Here is a 15,342-nt window from a genome sequence, read left to right on the forward strand (position 1 = left end):
AGAAACTAAGGCTGGGGATAGCTACTTTACTAGAAGAAAAAATAGGGCTGGAGGTGTAGCTTGGAGGTAGACTGCCCCTGTTATCACTCACACACACACACACACACACACACACACACACACACACACACACGTAATAAAGTATAAAATTACAAGTCATATAAAATTATATAAAAATTATATAATTTCTAATTTATATAAGATAAATATATCCAATGACTCTACTTTTTTTTTTTTTTTCGGGTCTGGGGATGGAACCCAGGGGCATTTGACCTCCGAGCTACACCCCCTGCCCTATTTTTTATTCTTTATTTTGAAACCGGGTCTCACTGAGTTGCAGAGGGGCCTCACTAAGTAGCTGAGGCTGTCCGTGAACCGCGATCCTCTGGTCTCAGCCTCCCAAATGCTGGGATTACAAATGTGCGCCACCATGCCCGGCTGACTCTACTTCTAAAGCACTTTTAAGCCAGGTATAGTGGAACACACTTGTAATCCTAGTATTTGGGAGGCTGAGATATGAGGATTGCAGGTTTGAAGCTAGCCTCAGAAACTTAATGAGACCCTGTTTCCATAATAAATAAAATGGAGCTGAGGGCATAACTTGGTGGTAGAATGCCTCTGGGCTTAATCCCCTGTACCAAAAAAACAAAACAGTACTATTAAAAATTTTAAAACACTTACATTTCTTTCTACTTCAATTAACCTGTCTTTAACTTTCAGAAGCTCTCTGGTTGTTTCTTGACTTTCTCGTTCCCATTTGTTATCTTCACCACATACTGGAGGAGAACTCTGCATCATCTTTTCCTCATCTTGTCTCTGTTTAAGAGCTTCATAATTTTTTTTCACCTAAATTTTGTTTAAAATATTTTTATGGGGAGAAAGAAAAATTACCAGTTTTACTTTTCAGTTACTTATTTGACTCTATTAAATTCAGTAAATATGACATAAGCTAGGCACTTTATAAAGAAATATGATTAATAGTATAATTATCATTACTAACATGATCAAAATTTGTGATTTTTACAAGGCATATCATTCCTTCTAGAAATATTATATATACTTTGCTTATGTGCCATGCTCCTATAATACATTCTGTAATTTCAAATAATACTGTTTATGATGAAAAAGACCCTCAAGAACAGGTTAAGCAGCCCAGAGGTAGTGGCACATATTTTTAATCCCAGTACTTGGGTGGATGAGAGAGGAGGATCACAGGTTCAAATCCAGCCTCAGCAACATAGCAAGGCTCTCCACAACCTTGTGAGACCCTGTTTCCAAGTAAAGAAAAATCAGGTTGGAGGTGAAGCTGGGAGGTTGAAAGCCTCTGGGTTCAATCTCCAGTACCAAATAAGTAAATAAATAAAAATTAGGTTAGGCAGACACAGATATGTTGCTAAGTGTACCATTATTGGGAATGACCTAGGAAGATTTGAGAAAGCTATGATTATTAATATATTCTAAAAATTGGGTGAGGGGCAAATCTGTAAAAGGACTTGGTTTCTGCCTAGAAGCAGGCAATTATTCCAACGTACATTAACCTAGCTAAAGGTAATTAGCAAGTCTATAGGAGAGAGGAACTAGGACTTCCTCATCCTCATTCTAAAGACAGGTTTACATAATAACTGGATAATCTAGCTAGGATGGGAGGAGAGGGTTGATCTTCCTGAAAAGAGACACCTTGCCACACCTTGCTGGCAGAGGAACCTTACAGGGAGTTTACTGTGTCAGAATTATGTAAACAAGATGGAGGTCATTGGTATAAAAAGTCCGGTTCACATGTTGTATCTTTGGTGGGGCATTCATTTGACACCCCCCATGCCATTCTGGCATGGGGCTATAACTATCTTCTTTATTTCTATCTTTTTAATAAACTTCTTTAAGTCTTCAGCAAGAGTCTGGGCTAATGTGTATTTATCCTTAGCTCAGGACAAGAACCAGTAGTTTTTCTGTTTTTTGGGTTTTGTTGTGGTTTGAGGGAAATTGTGTCCAGGACCCTAACAGGGGTCCCCGGGGACAGTTTCCCCAAAACTTGACAAAAAAAATAAATACAGCTTACAAACCAAACAGAAACAGGAACCATGGCAAAAGAAATCCAATACCCTGAACTGTGAGATCCACTGCAAATAGCCCAAGGGCGCAACTGACCTGGTGCGCTGCAGTCTGGTGCCAGCACCATTTCGGACTGCTGGTCCAAACTGCGAGTGCCTGCTCTGGCTGACTCTGGTGCTGCAGCCCCAAGAAATCCAGAAAAATAATCCAAAAACTTGGAAGTGCAAGAAAAACAGCGGCAGAGCTCCAACACCTTAAGCAACCAGCACCACACTTCAGGGACGCAGAAAAAGATCCAAAAGCCTGTGCACTCACCAAAGGCAGCACCTGTGGTGGCAGAGTGTGCTCTCAGAGACCTGGCAGCAGGACAGCCAGGTAACCACTTGCTTTACTTGGTACTCAGAGGAAGACCACCCCAAAGCAGCCATGGGACCCCGCGGGTTAAGGCCAGGTAGTCCAATTAGAACCTCCAGAGACACAGCAAAGGCACTTGAGGCACAGTACCTTCACAGGGTCACAAGACTAAACTGGACACCCTCTGCTGGTGTGATGTCCTGACACATAAACACAAAGCTGTCAGAGGCGAGAGAGGGGCGTGAACACTCATAGAGTGGGTTCCAAAGCTGACAATAGGTTATGGAACAAATAAGAGATGTTAGAATATGCTCCAGAATCTACCACAGTGAACAGACATACAGATATTAAATGCGCCCCGGCCCTATATATGTAAATGAGCAGGACTGCTGTTTTTTTTTTTGAAGGGGGTTGTTTGTTTTTCTCTCACTGTTTCTAGTTCTTTTATATTTTTGTCCTTTTTTTCCTCTTTCTTATTCCTTTTTTCTTTTGTTTTTTGTCTTTGATTTATAATTGTTAGTTTTTGTAACCTGTTTTGCTACTTTATTTGTTTGTTTGCTCCTTCTCCCCATTCCTTTTACAAATGTCCTCACTCTAGCCTAAAATCTTTTCTTTTTTTCCCTTACTGTATCTCCTTGTTTTATATTCAAGCTATTTCATATCTCAATACTTAAATTCTCTACTAACTACAAGAGTCCTACTATCTAACCTTCTCTCATTCTCAACAAGATACTACCTTACTATAATTAATTCTTACTCAACCTAATCATATCTTCTACTTCACCCAACTCCTGTACCCATCACCCCAGGTCCTTCCCCCTTACCCAACCCTCACCATTGAAAAAAAGCAATGCTTACCTGCTGACACCTCTAAATTCCTACTACTAAGATTGGATCAGATAAAATACCTACAGAATCACACACAAAACAGATGATACCAGGACATCAGAAAAGCCTGAGAACCCTAAAAATATGAGAACTAGGAACAGTGAGAAAATAAGGGAAATCATGAATACTGGCCTACAAGAAATGCAAAAGGAGAATTCCGAATCCTGATCTTCAATATGAAGAAAGGCCTCACAGCAAGTGTACAGAAAATGAAAGAAGAAATGGAGACATTAGCAAAGAATCAGAATGAGGTCTGCAATGAAATGACTCAATAAATGAAATGAAGACAGCAATAGAAATAAATTCTCTGGAAGATTAGATGAAATAGAAAATAGAATATCACTGTTAGAAGACAGTTCATTCAAAACTGAAAGCATAGTCAACAGCATACAAAAGTCATTACAGCAACAAAACTTAAAACATCCAACAACTATGGGACAACATGAAACATCCTAACTTATGGATAAAAGGCATTGAAGAAGGGATAGAAGTACAGACCAAGAGTATTCATAATTTCTTCAGAGAAATAATTTCAGAGAATTTTCCAAAATGGAAAGAGACTTGGACATACATATTCAAGAGACATACAGAACACTGCTAAAACAAGATCAAAGAACCTTCCCATGCCATGTAATAATCAAAATGACCAACACAGAGGCCAAATAAAGAATCTTAAAAGGAGTGAAAACAAAAGAACGGGTGACAAATAAGGGCAAAATAATAAAAATCACCCTAGACTTTACGACCTAAGTCATAAATGCCAGGAGAGACTGGTATGATGTAATTCAGACCCTGGAAGAAAACAATTCCAACCAAATCGACTATATCCAGCAAGGATATTATTCAAAATTGATGAAGAAGCTGGGCATGGTGGCACATGCTTGCAATCCCAGCATTTGGGAGGCTGAGACCAAGAATCGTGGTTTGGGGACAGTCTCAGCTATTTAATGAGGCCTTGCGCAAGTTAGTGAGACCCTGTTTCAAAATAAAGAATAAAAAACAGGGCAGGGGGTGTAGCTAGGAGGTCGAACGCCCTTGGGTTCCATCTCTAGATCTGCCAAAAAAAAAAAAAAAGAAAAAAGATGGAGAAAAAATGTTTCAAGATAAGCATAATCTCAAAATATTCATGAATACAAAGCCAACCCTAGAGAAAATACTTAAAGAAAACAGAAGCAAATTTCAGAACCAGAGAAGAGATGAAGTTGATCAGTGGGGCAACTTAGTAAAAAAGAATTAGCATTATATGAAGCAGAAGACAGAACACAAAATGACAGTAAACAAAAATCATATTTCAATAATAACCCTGAACGTCAAAGGACTTAACTCACCAATTAAAAGACAGAGACTGGCAATGTAGATTAAAAACATAATTCAAATATATGCTGCTTGCAAGAAACTCACAGCCAAACACATTCATAGACTGAAAGTAAAAGGATGGAAGAAGATATATCATGCTAATGGAGACCCAAAACGGGCAGGGGTAGCAACGCTAATATCCAACAAAACAGAATTTAAGCTAAAATACATTAGGAGAGACAAAGCAGGGCATTTCCTTTTATTCAGAGAAACAATTCACCAAGAAGATATAACGATAGTAAATATTTATGTCCCAAATGTGGGTCCACCCACATTTGTAAATCAAACCCTTCAAGGACATCAGATCTCAAATAGACCCAAATACAATAATACTGGGAGACTTCAAGACATCTCTCATGCCACTAGATTGATCTTCAAGAAAAAAAGATGAGTAAAGACTTCAGAACTAAAACTATAAACCAAACAGATCTCAGGAATAGCAGAATACATATTCTTCTCAGCAGCCCATGGAATCTTCTCCAAAATAGATCACATCCTAGGCCACAAAGCAAGCACCAGAAAATTCAAAAGATATAATTCCCTGCATCTTTTGAGACCACAATGGAATGAAAGTAGGAATCAACAACAGGAGTCGGGTGTGGGGGCGCATGCTTGTAATTCCAGCATTTGGGAGGTTAAGACAGGAGGATCGTGGTTGGAGGACAGCCTCAGCTACTTAGTAAGGCTTTTTGCAACTCAGTGAGACCCTGTTTCAAAATAAAGAATAAATTACAGGGCTGGGGGTAGCTCAAAGAAAGAGTGACTCTGGGTTCCATCCCCATTACCGCAAGAAAAAAAAAAAAAAACAGAAATCAGCAACAGGAAGATCAAAAGAAACTATTTAAATACATGGAGTTTGAATGATACACTACTGAATGATGAGTGTGTAAGATGAGAAATAAGGGGAGAGCTGGATGTGGTGGTGCACACTTATAATCCCAGCGCTTGGGAGCCTGAGACAGGAGGACTGCACAGGTTCGAAGCCAGCCTCAGCTACTTAGTGAGGCTCTCAGCAACTTAATGAGACCCTGCTTCCAAATAAACTATAAAATAGGTCTGGGAGGATAGCCCAGAGGTAGAAATGCCCCTGGGTTCCATGCCCAGTACCACAAAAATAAATAAGTAAACAAATAAATAAATAAAATGAATAAGAGAAATAAAAATAATTTTGGAATTAAATAAAAACAAACACAAATTACCAAAATTTATGGGACACTTTGCAGGCAGTGTTAAGAGGAAAGTTTATAACATTGAGTGCCCACATACGAAGAACAGAGAGTCACCAAGTAAACAACCTAATGATGCATCTCAAACACTAGAAAAACTGCAACAGTCTAATCCCAAAGCTAGCAGAAGGCAGGAAATTATTAAAAATCAGAGCAGAAATAAATGAAATAGAGGATAAAAAAACAATTCAAAAAATCAACAAAAGAAAAAGGCTGGTTCTTTGAAAAGATTAATAAGGTTGACAAACCCCTGGCCAACCTAACCAAAAGAGAGAATCAAGTCAAATAATTAAAATCAGAAATGAAAAAGGAGATATCATCACAGACAGTGGGGAAATTCAAAGGATTATCAGAAACTATTTTGAAAATTTATATTCCAATAGACAGGAAAACATGGACAAAATCGATACTTTCTAAGCACATATAACCTACATAAATTGAACCAAGAGGACATAGCAAGCCTAAACTAACCAATAACAAGCAAAAAAATAGAAACAGCAATAAAAATTCTGCCATCAAAGAAAAGCCCAGATCCTGACAAGTTTCCAGCTAAATTCTACAAAACCTTCAGTAAAGAACTAATCCCAATACTTCACAACTTGGTCCAGGAAACTGAAAAAGATAGAATTTCCCCAAATTCCTTCTATGAGGCCAGTATCACATTAATACCCAAACCAAATAAAGATACCTCAAGAAAGGAAAATTAAAGACCAATATCCTTGATAAACATAGATGCAAAAATTCTAAACAAAATACTAGCTATATACATTCAGAACAATATCAAGAGAATTGTATACCATGACCAAGTGGGTTTCATCCCAGAAAAGCAAGGCTTGTTTAACATATGCAAATCAATACATGGTATTCACCACATAAACAGAACAAAATCCAACACCCATTCATGTTAAAAACACTGCAGAAAATGGGAACAGAAGGAACTTAATTCAACACCATTAAGCCACTATACAATAAACCCAAAGCCAACATCATATTGAATGGGGAAAACCTGCAAGAATTTCCTCTAAAATCAGGAACAAGGATGCCCACTCTAACCACGCCTTTTCAATAAAGTCTTCAAGACTCTTGCCATAGCAATAAGACAAGAGAAAGAAATCAAAGGAATTCAAATAGAAAAAGAGGAATTGAAATTATCCTTGTCTGCAGATGATATGATTCTTTATCTAGAAGACCCAAAGAACTCAACCAAAAGACTATTGGAGCTGATTAACCAATTCAGCAAAATTGCAGGATATAAAATCAATTAAAGAAATAAGTTGCTTTTCTATATGCTAACAATAAATCCACAATCAAAGAAATAAAGAAAACAATTCCATTCATTATAACCGCCAAACCAATAAAATACCTAAGAATAAACCCAACCAAACATGTGAAAGACTTCTACAATAAAAACTATAAAACATTAAAGAAATAAATTGAAGATCTTGGAAGATAGAAAGATCTTTGCTCATGGATAGGCAGAATAAATAACATCAAAATGCCCATTCTGCCAAAAGTGATCTACAAATTCAATGCAATTCCTATCAAAATACCAATGACATTCTTCACGGACCTAAAAAAATCAGTCATGAATTTTATATAAAGAAAGAAAAGACCCAGAATAGCCAAAGCAATTCTCTGCAATAAGAACCATGCAGGAGGTATCATAATCCCTGACTACAAATTATCCTACAGAGCATAGTAGTAAAAACAGCGTGGTATTGGCACAACAACAGACATACAGACCAATAGAACAGAATAGAAGATACCGAATCAAACCTACACACCAATAGACAACTGATCTTTGACAAAGGGGCCAAACTCATATGTTGGAGAAAAGACAGCCTTTTCAACAAATGGTGCTGGGAGAACTAGCTATCCATTTGTAGAAAGATGGAACTAAATCCTTACCTCTTACCATGCAAAGGAATCAATTCGAGATGGATCAAAGACTTAGAAATTAGACCAGAGACTGTGAAGTTATTAGAGGAGGGCATAGGCTCAACACTCCAACATATAGGCAAAGGCAGTGACTTTCTCAACAAGACCTCTAAAGTGCAGGAAATTAAAGCAAGAATTAACAAGTGGGATGGCATCAAACTAAAAAGTTTCTGCTCATCAAAGGAAACCATCAAGAAACTAAAGAGAAAGCCCACAGAATGGGAGAAGATCTTTACCAGCCACCACTCCGATAGAGGGTAATATGCAGAATATACAAAGAGCTCAAAAGGCTCAACACTAGCAAAACAAATAACCCAATCAAGAAATGGGCAACTGAATTGAAGACCCTTCACAAAAGAGATACAAATGGCCAATAGATACATGAAAAAATGTTCAACATCATTAGCCATCAGGGAGATGCAAAACAAAACTATGCTGAAATTCCATCTAACCCCAATCAGAGTGGCAAGCACAAAGAAGTCAAATAACAACAAATACTGGTGAGGATGTGGGAAAAGAGAAACTCTTTTACATTGCTGGTGGGAGTGCAAACTAGTTCAGCCACTATGGGAAGTGGGGGAGGGCACCAAGCACTGTCTGAATGTATGCCATTTTCAGTATGATCCACATAAAAATAAAATATTAAAAAAATAGGGCGGGGAGTATACATGGGAAATGAATAGCGTGAGTCAAGATAAACAATCTTTGTAGCTGGGCATAGTGGTATGGGCCTGTAATTTAAGTGTTTGGGAGGCTGAGACAGGAAAATCACAGGTTCAAGGCCAGTGTGCCATAACTCGGTGAGGCCCTGTTTCAAAAAAAAAAAAAAAAAAAAAAAAAGGCTGGAAATGGAGCTCACAGGCAGAATTCTCTGGGTTCAATCCCCAGAAAACAACACACACACACACACACACACCACCACCACCACCACCACCACCACCACCACCACCACCACCACCACCACTATTGTAACAAAGCAATCAAGTTAAATTGAAAATTAGCCAACTAAACTGAGTGTGCTGGTGAACACCTATAATCCCAGTACTTAAGAAGCTGAAACAGGAGGATCATGATGGCAGTTTCAAGGTCAGAAATTTAGCAAGACCCTATTTCAAAATAAAAAACACGTAGGAATTCTTTTTATTCTAGATTGGACGTAGAATGGCTCTAGGTTCAATCCCCAGTACCACTAAATAAATAAATAAGCTAGGACTTCTGGGAAGATGGCGACCAAGAAAAGCGGGGCTTAAGAGCCCCGCTAACAAGCAATCTCCATTACCACAAAATCAGCGCCTTTCATAGCCAGAAAACACCATCACCAGAGAAACAAAAAAATCACCAGGCTCCAGAGAGAAAGTGGACTGAGAACAGAGCTCAGAGCCACAGAGGAGATAACCGGCCTCACGCCCGAGGAAGCGGCAGCAGTGCCATACTGCCGGCGGCAGCGGCAAATTCACTGGATGGCTACAGCAAGCCGAGGTGAGCCGCTGCAGAACAGCCAGGCGGGATTTCTCGCCGCAGGTAAAATCTAAAGCTCCCAGTGGCTGAGCTCAGCACACGCCGCAGGGATTCAGAGTGGAAATCAAAACCAAGAAGAAATACGCCAGCCTCAGGGCCGAGGGCATAGCAGCAGCGCCATAATGCCACCGGCGGCAGCAGCAGAGAATTCACCGAATCCAGTACAGCTACATCTGCGTACTCAAGAACAGTGAGTCAAATTGCGGGCCACAGAGGAGAAATCCCAGTACTGTACTACCTGGGACTTGACCCAGTGGGGGAGGGGCGGTGGCAGAGATATCACACCATAGGAGAACGTGCAACCTGGCACCCCCCACAGTCTAAAGCAGCCTCTATCGACTCTCTGGGTCGGAGACTCTGTGATAAAACCCAGTAAAGGAGTAGTGGGGTCTGAGATACTACTGACTCGAGAACCAGAACACCTTAAGTGAAGTCATAGTGACCCAAGGGAAGAACCCAGAGAAGGCACAAACTTCTGAAATCATGGGAAAGAGGAATAACACTGGAGCAATGAATGCCCACAACCCCACAACATCAGAACCCGATAAAACAGAAAATCAGAGATTTCTAGAAGATCAAATCAGGAAAATAACTGTAGAAATAATAGAGGTGCTTTGAAAAGAACTCAGAGAGAGCCGGGCGTGGTGGCGCACGCTTGTAATCCCCGCGCTTGGGAGGCAGAGACAGGAGGACCGCGCAGGTTCAAAGCTAGCCGCGTGCGCTGGCTTAGGAGACCCTGTTTCCAAATAAAAATGTAAAAATAGGTCTGGGAGTGTAGCCCGGAGGTAGAAGGGCTTCCAGGAACCCCAGTACCACCAAAAAAAAAAAAAAAAAAAAAGAACTCAGAGAGAGCCAAAAAGAGATAAAGGATGCAATTAATGAAGTAAAGGCCTCAATTCAAAGCACAAACAACCGATTAGACCACATGGAGAACAGAATCTCACTCTTAGAAGATGATCATTCCAAAAATGAACTCATAGTTTCTAATGTAGGAAAAAATATCCGACAGCAGGAATCTGATATTGAAGAAATATGGGCCCATTTTAAGAGAGCTAACCTAAGAATAATTGGAATAGAGGAGGAAAAAGAAGGTGAAACCAAAGGGATCAACAATCTCTTCAAGGAAGTAATAGCAGAAAATTTTCCAAACATAGAGCAAGAGGTTGATACACAGGTCCAGGAAACTTATAGAACTCCCTTTAGACAGGATCGGAGAAGAGGATCCCCACGCCACATAATTGTCAAAATGACCAATGTGGAAGCCAAGCAGAGAATCTTAAAGGCAACAAAAACAAAGGGCCAAGTGACATTCAGAGGCAAGCCAATTAGAATCACTCCAGACTTCCCAAACCAAGTCATGAGAGCCAGAAGGGCTTGGAGTAACACATTCCAAATTCTGAAAGAAAACAACTTCCAGACAAAAATTTCCTACCCAGCAAAACTTTCTATCAAATTAGATGGGGAAATAAGAAGCTTCCATGACAAACAGAAACTGAAGGAATTTTTGTCTTCAAAACCAGCACTAGAGAAAATACTCAAAGAGATTAACTACAAAGAAGAAATACGTAACACACACCAGAACCAGAGAAACAAGAGTTTCCATCCAACAGACAACTAAGATTGCTTATCTGTGAAGATTCATTATTTATGTTAGTCTTTTACCTATCTCCAAATTGTATTGTTTGCCTTGTTGTTAATTTTTAGGATTTCTAGTTGGAATATTAATATACCTTCAGATATAGCATTTGGAAATATTTTATCCCATTCTATTAGTAACTGTTAACTCTGTTTACATTGTCTTTGGATATACAATATGTTTTTATTTTTTAGGGAGTTTGTATACTCTTCTGTTGCCTGTGCCATTGAAATCATATCCAAGAAATCACTGCCAATTTCAATGTTGTGAAGTTTTATGACCCAGATTTTCTCCTAAAAGTTTATAGTCTTAAGATTTATATTTAGGTCTATTATCTATTTTGGGTTAATATTTGTATATGGGATTAGGTAAGGGTCCAACTTTATTCTTTTCCATGTAATTATTATGTTTCAACAATATTTAGTTAAAAGATTATTTTTTCCACCACCAAATGTTCGTGGAAACCTTGTCAAAAATAACTTGACAATATAGGGAAGAATTTAGCTCTAGGCTTTTATTTAACTCCAATGGTTTATATATCTGTCTTTAGAATAGTACTACACTGTTTCAATTATTGTAGCTTTATATGGTTTGAAATCAGAAAATATATATCTTCTAGCTTTGTTCTTTTTCAAGATCGTTTTGGGTATCTAGAGTCCATATTCCATATTAGGATAGAGTTTTTTTCTGAAAAATAAATATATAAATATATGATAGTTTCACCTAAAAAAAATAGAAAAAAAATATTCTCTGGTAAGAAAGTAAAAAGAAATATTGAAATGTTATCTTTAAGTCATCAAAAGCTTGGTATCAGACAAATGAAACTGTTATGTGAGATTATCATTTTTAATTTTGGATAAATTGCTATAATACTAGATGTCAACCACTAAGCCAAGCATGGGAGGGAGGGATGGGGAGAGAATGGGGTGGGGATCGGGTGGGGGCTGACTGGGCGATGTGTGCATGTATGTCTACAGAAGTTTGTATCCCAATATGATGTATGAATACAGTGCACCAATAAAAAAATAAAATAAAATAAAATAAGTGGTCTGCCAAAATAAATAAATAAATAAGCTAATTAATATACCGGGTATGGTGACACATGCCTGTAATCCCAGTATTTGGGCAACTGAGACAGGAGGACCACAGGTTTGAGGCTGGCCATAGCAATTTAGCAAGACAGTGTTTCAAAATTAAAAAAATAAAAAGGACTAGATGTGTAACGTGGAAATGGAATGCCCCCGGAGGGTCAATATTCAGTGTGTCCCCCCTAGTCAATTAAAATATAGCTTACTTAATAATAGAGCATTGTGAATGTTACTATGAATTCAATTTTCATTAATTTCAAAAGATATGATTTTTAAACTGAGGTATAATTTACAGATTTACTAATGTACAGATTTTAAGTAAAATTTGGTGATTTTTTTAGAACAGCACATACCCATGTAACTCATGTTATTAATGTGACAGAACATTTACATCACTCTAAAATTAATTCACTAGCTGGGTGTGGTGACACACACTTGTAATCCCAGGATTTGGGAGGCTGAGCCAGGAGGATCTCAAGTTCAAAGCCAGCCTTGGCAATGTAGCAAGGTGCAACTTAGTGAGATCCTGACTTTCTTTCTTTCTTTCTTTCTCTCTCTCTTTTTTTTTTTTTTTGTGGTCCCAGACCTATTTTATACTTTATTTGGAAACAGGTCTCACTAAATTGCTGAGATCCTCACCAAGTAGCCAAGGCTGGCTTTGAACCTGTGTGATCCTCCTGTCTCAGCCTCCCAAGTGCTGGGATTACAAGTGTGTGCCACCACGCCTGGCTGAGACCTTGTTTCAAAATAAATAAAATCAGGTTGGGGTGTAACTTGGAGGTAAAATGCCTCTGGGTTCAATCTGTAGTACCAATAAATAAATAAGATTCATTTACTTATGTTTGCATCTTAAGTAAACAAAAGGAGTCATTTCATAGGCTAGGTATTTGACTTTATGAGAAACTACCATACTGCTTTCTAAATTGTTAACATTTTATATTCCCAACAGTAAGATAGTTCCAGTTGATTCAAATTTTCAATAGTTAGTCAATATTTCCAGATATATTTTAGAATCAGTTTAATACTGCATATATATGTAAATATGTGTGTGTGTGTGTGTGTGTGTGTGTGTGTGTGTGTGTGTGTGAATTATGCTGAACCCAAAAATCCATCTGGGGAGATCTGCTACTTTAACAATATTGAGAATTTCAATTAGTGAATATGGTGCTTCTTTTCATTGACTAAAATATTCTTTTTTTTTTTTCTTGGAGAAAGGGCATTGGGGATTGAACCCAGAGGCATTCTATCTCCAAGCCACACCCCAGTCCTATTTTATTTATTCATTTTAAACAGAGTCTTGCTAAGTCTTGCTGAGGGTTTAAACTGCTGAAGTTGGCCTTGATACTGCAATCTTCATTCATGTCTGTTTCCCTTGGCATGCACCTCAATTAAAGTGCACACCTGTTATTCCCACTGGGATTACAGGAGTGCATCACCATATCTGGCTTTACTAAGATATTCTTTAGATGTTTCTAGAAGAGTTCTTTTGAATTTTTTATAAATTTATATTCACAGTGAAGTTTTATACATATTTCCTTAAGTTCACCTCCTAAAAAGTGTTACTTTATGCTATTGTAAATGGTTTTTTTAATGCCATTTTCAACAACTACATAGAAATACAGTAAACTTTTATATATTAACCTTTATTTTTTCTGTTTTTTTTTTTTTTTTTTTTTTTGGTGGTACTGGGGTTCCCGGAAGCCCTTCTACCTCGGGGTTACACTCCCAGACCTATTTTATACTTTTTATTTGGAAACCAGGTCTCTTAAGCCAGCACAGCTGGCTTCGAACCTGCACGATCCTCCTGTCTCCACCTCCCAAGCGCGGCGGGGATTACAAGCATGCACCACCAAGCCTGGCTGACCTTTATTTGTGAGAATGTTAAATTCACTTAGCAAAAGAGTTTTTTCAGTAAATTTCCTCTTTTTTTCCTTTCTTTTTTTTTTTTTTTTTTTTGCGGTACTGGGGATGGACGACCCCAGGGACATTTTACCTCTGAGATACACCTCCAGCCCTAATTTTTGTACTTTTTAATTTTTGAAACAGGGTCTCACTGAGTTGCAAAGAATCTAAGTAGCTGAGGCTGTCCTCAAACCATGATCCTCTTGTCTGAGTCTCCCAAATGCTGGGATTACAAAAACTTGTGCCACCACGCCCGGCCATGAATATAATCATGTCAGAAGTGAAAAAAGATATTTTTCCTTCTTTTCAAATTTGTATGCCTCTTCTTTTCTTTATGTTGATGCACTGATTAGGACCGATAATATAACATTTAATAAAAACAATGAGAACAACATTTTTGCTTTGTTCCTTAGCAAAAGGGGAAAGTAGTCTTTCATGACTAAGAATGCTGTTAGCTGTAGGCTGTCCATAAAAGCCTTTTTACCCAATTGAAGAAGTCATTGTGTGTGTGTGTGTGTGTGTGTGTGTGTGTGTGTGTGTGTGTGTGTTTGGTGCTAAGGACCACACCCAGGGGCATTTTCCTTCTGAGCTATATGCCTAGCCTGATTTTTTATTCTTTATCAGGATCTCACTAAGTTGCAGAGGGCCTAAGTAGCTGAAGCTGGCCGAGAACCTGGATCGTTTCATCTCAGCTTCCCAAGTACTGGGATTACAAGCATGCAACACCATGCCCAGCTGATGAAGTCATTCTTACTAGTTGAGATCAGCATTCAAACCTTAAGTATAATTGTAGATTTCTCTTTTTCCATGAAATTCTCTATTTGTTTCATGTATTTTCCCCTCTTTGCTACTGGAAATGGAACCCAAAGGCATTCTATATCCAAGTTATATTCTCAACACAATTTTAATTCTTATTTGGAAACAGTCTCACTAAGTTGCAGAGGGTCTCACTATGTTGCCAAGGCTGACTTTGAACCTGTGATCCTCTTGTCTCAGTCTCCCAAGTACTGGGATTACAAGCCTGTGTCACCATGCCCAGCTTGTTTCCTATATTTTGATGTTATTAGATATGAACACTTAGTCTTCTTATATCTGTGAAAAAATGACCTCCTTATAATTGGCAAATGAACTTCTTTAAGCCAGGTACTATAACTTACTTTGCCTATTACTAATGTAGTCACAATAACATTTCTTTTGTTTAGTATTAAGAGTGATACATTATTTTTCATCAGTTTTTTTTTGTGTGTGTGTGTGTGTGTATGTGTGTGTGTGTGTGTCTCACTAAGTTACCTAGAGCTTCACTAAGTAGCTGAGGCTGGCCACGAACCTGCAATACTCCTGTCCTTGCCTCCCAAGTACTGGGATTACAAGTATGTGCCACCACACC

At 38.4% G+C, this 15,342-nt stretch overlaps 1 protein-coding gene across 5 annotated transcripts in view; it reads right to left on the reverse strand.

Moving 5' to 3' along the window:
• The window catches only part of CCDC88A (coiled-coil domain containing 88A), a gene marked incomplete at both ends in the record, with an annotated part of 155,010 nt that overhangs the window by 37,840 nt on the left and 101,828 nt on the right, over window positions 1–15,342 (reverse strand). For all 5 annotated transcript variants that reach the window (XM_080712084.1, XM_080712082.1, XM_080712083.1 and 2 more), the window contains one exon: window positions 682–846. In XM_080712084.1, the coding sequence (XP_080568210.1) occupies window positions 682–846 (165 nt within the window). The remainder of the gene's footprint in view (window positions 1–681; window positions 847–15,342) is intronic.

Source organism: Muscardinus avellanarius (assembly GCF_963383645.1).
Source record: "Muscardinus avellanarius genome assembly, chromosome: 15".
NCBI lineage: Eukaryota > Metazoa > Chordata > Mammalia > Rodentia > Gliridae > Muscardinus > Muscardinus avellanarius.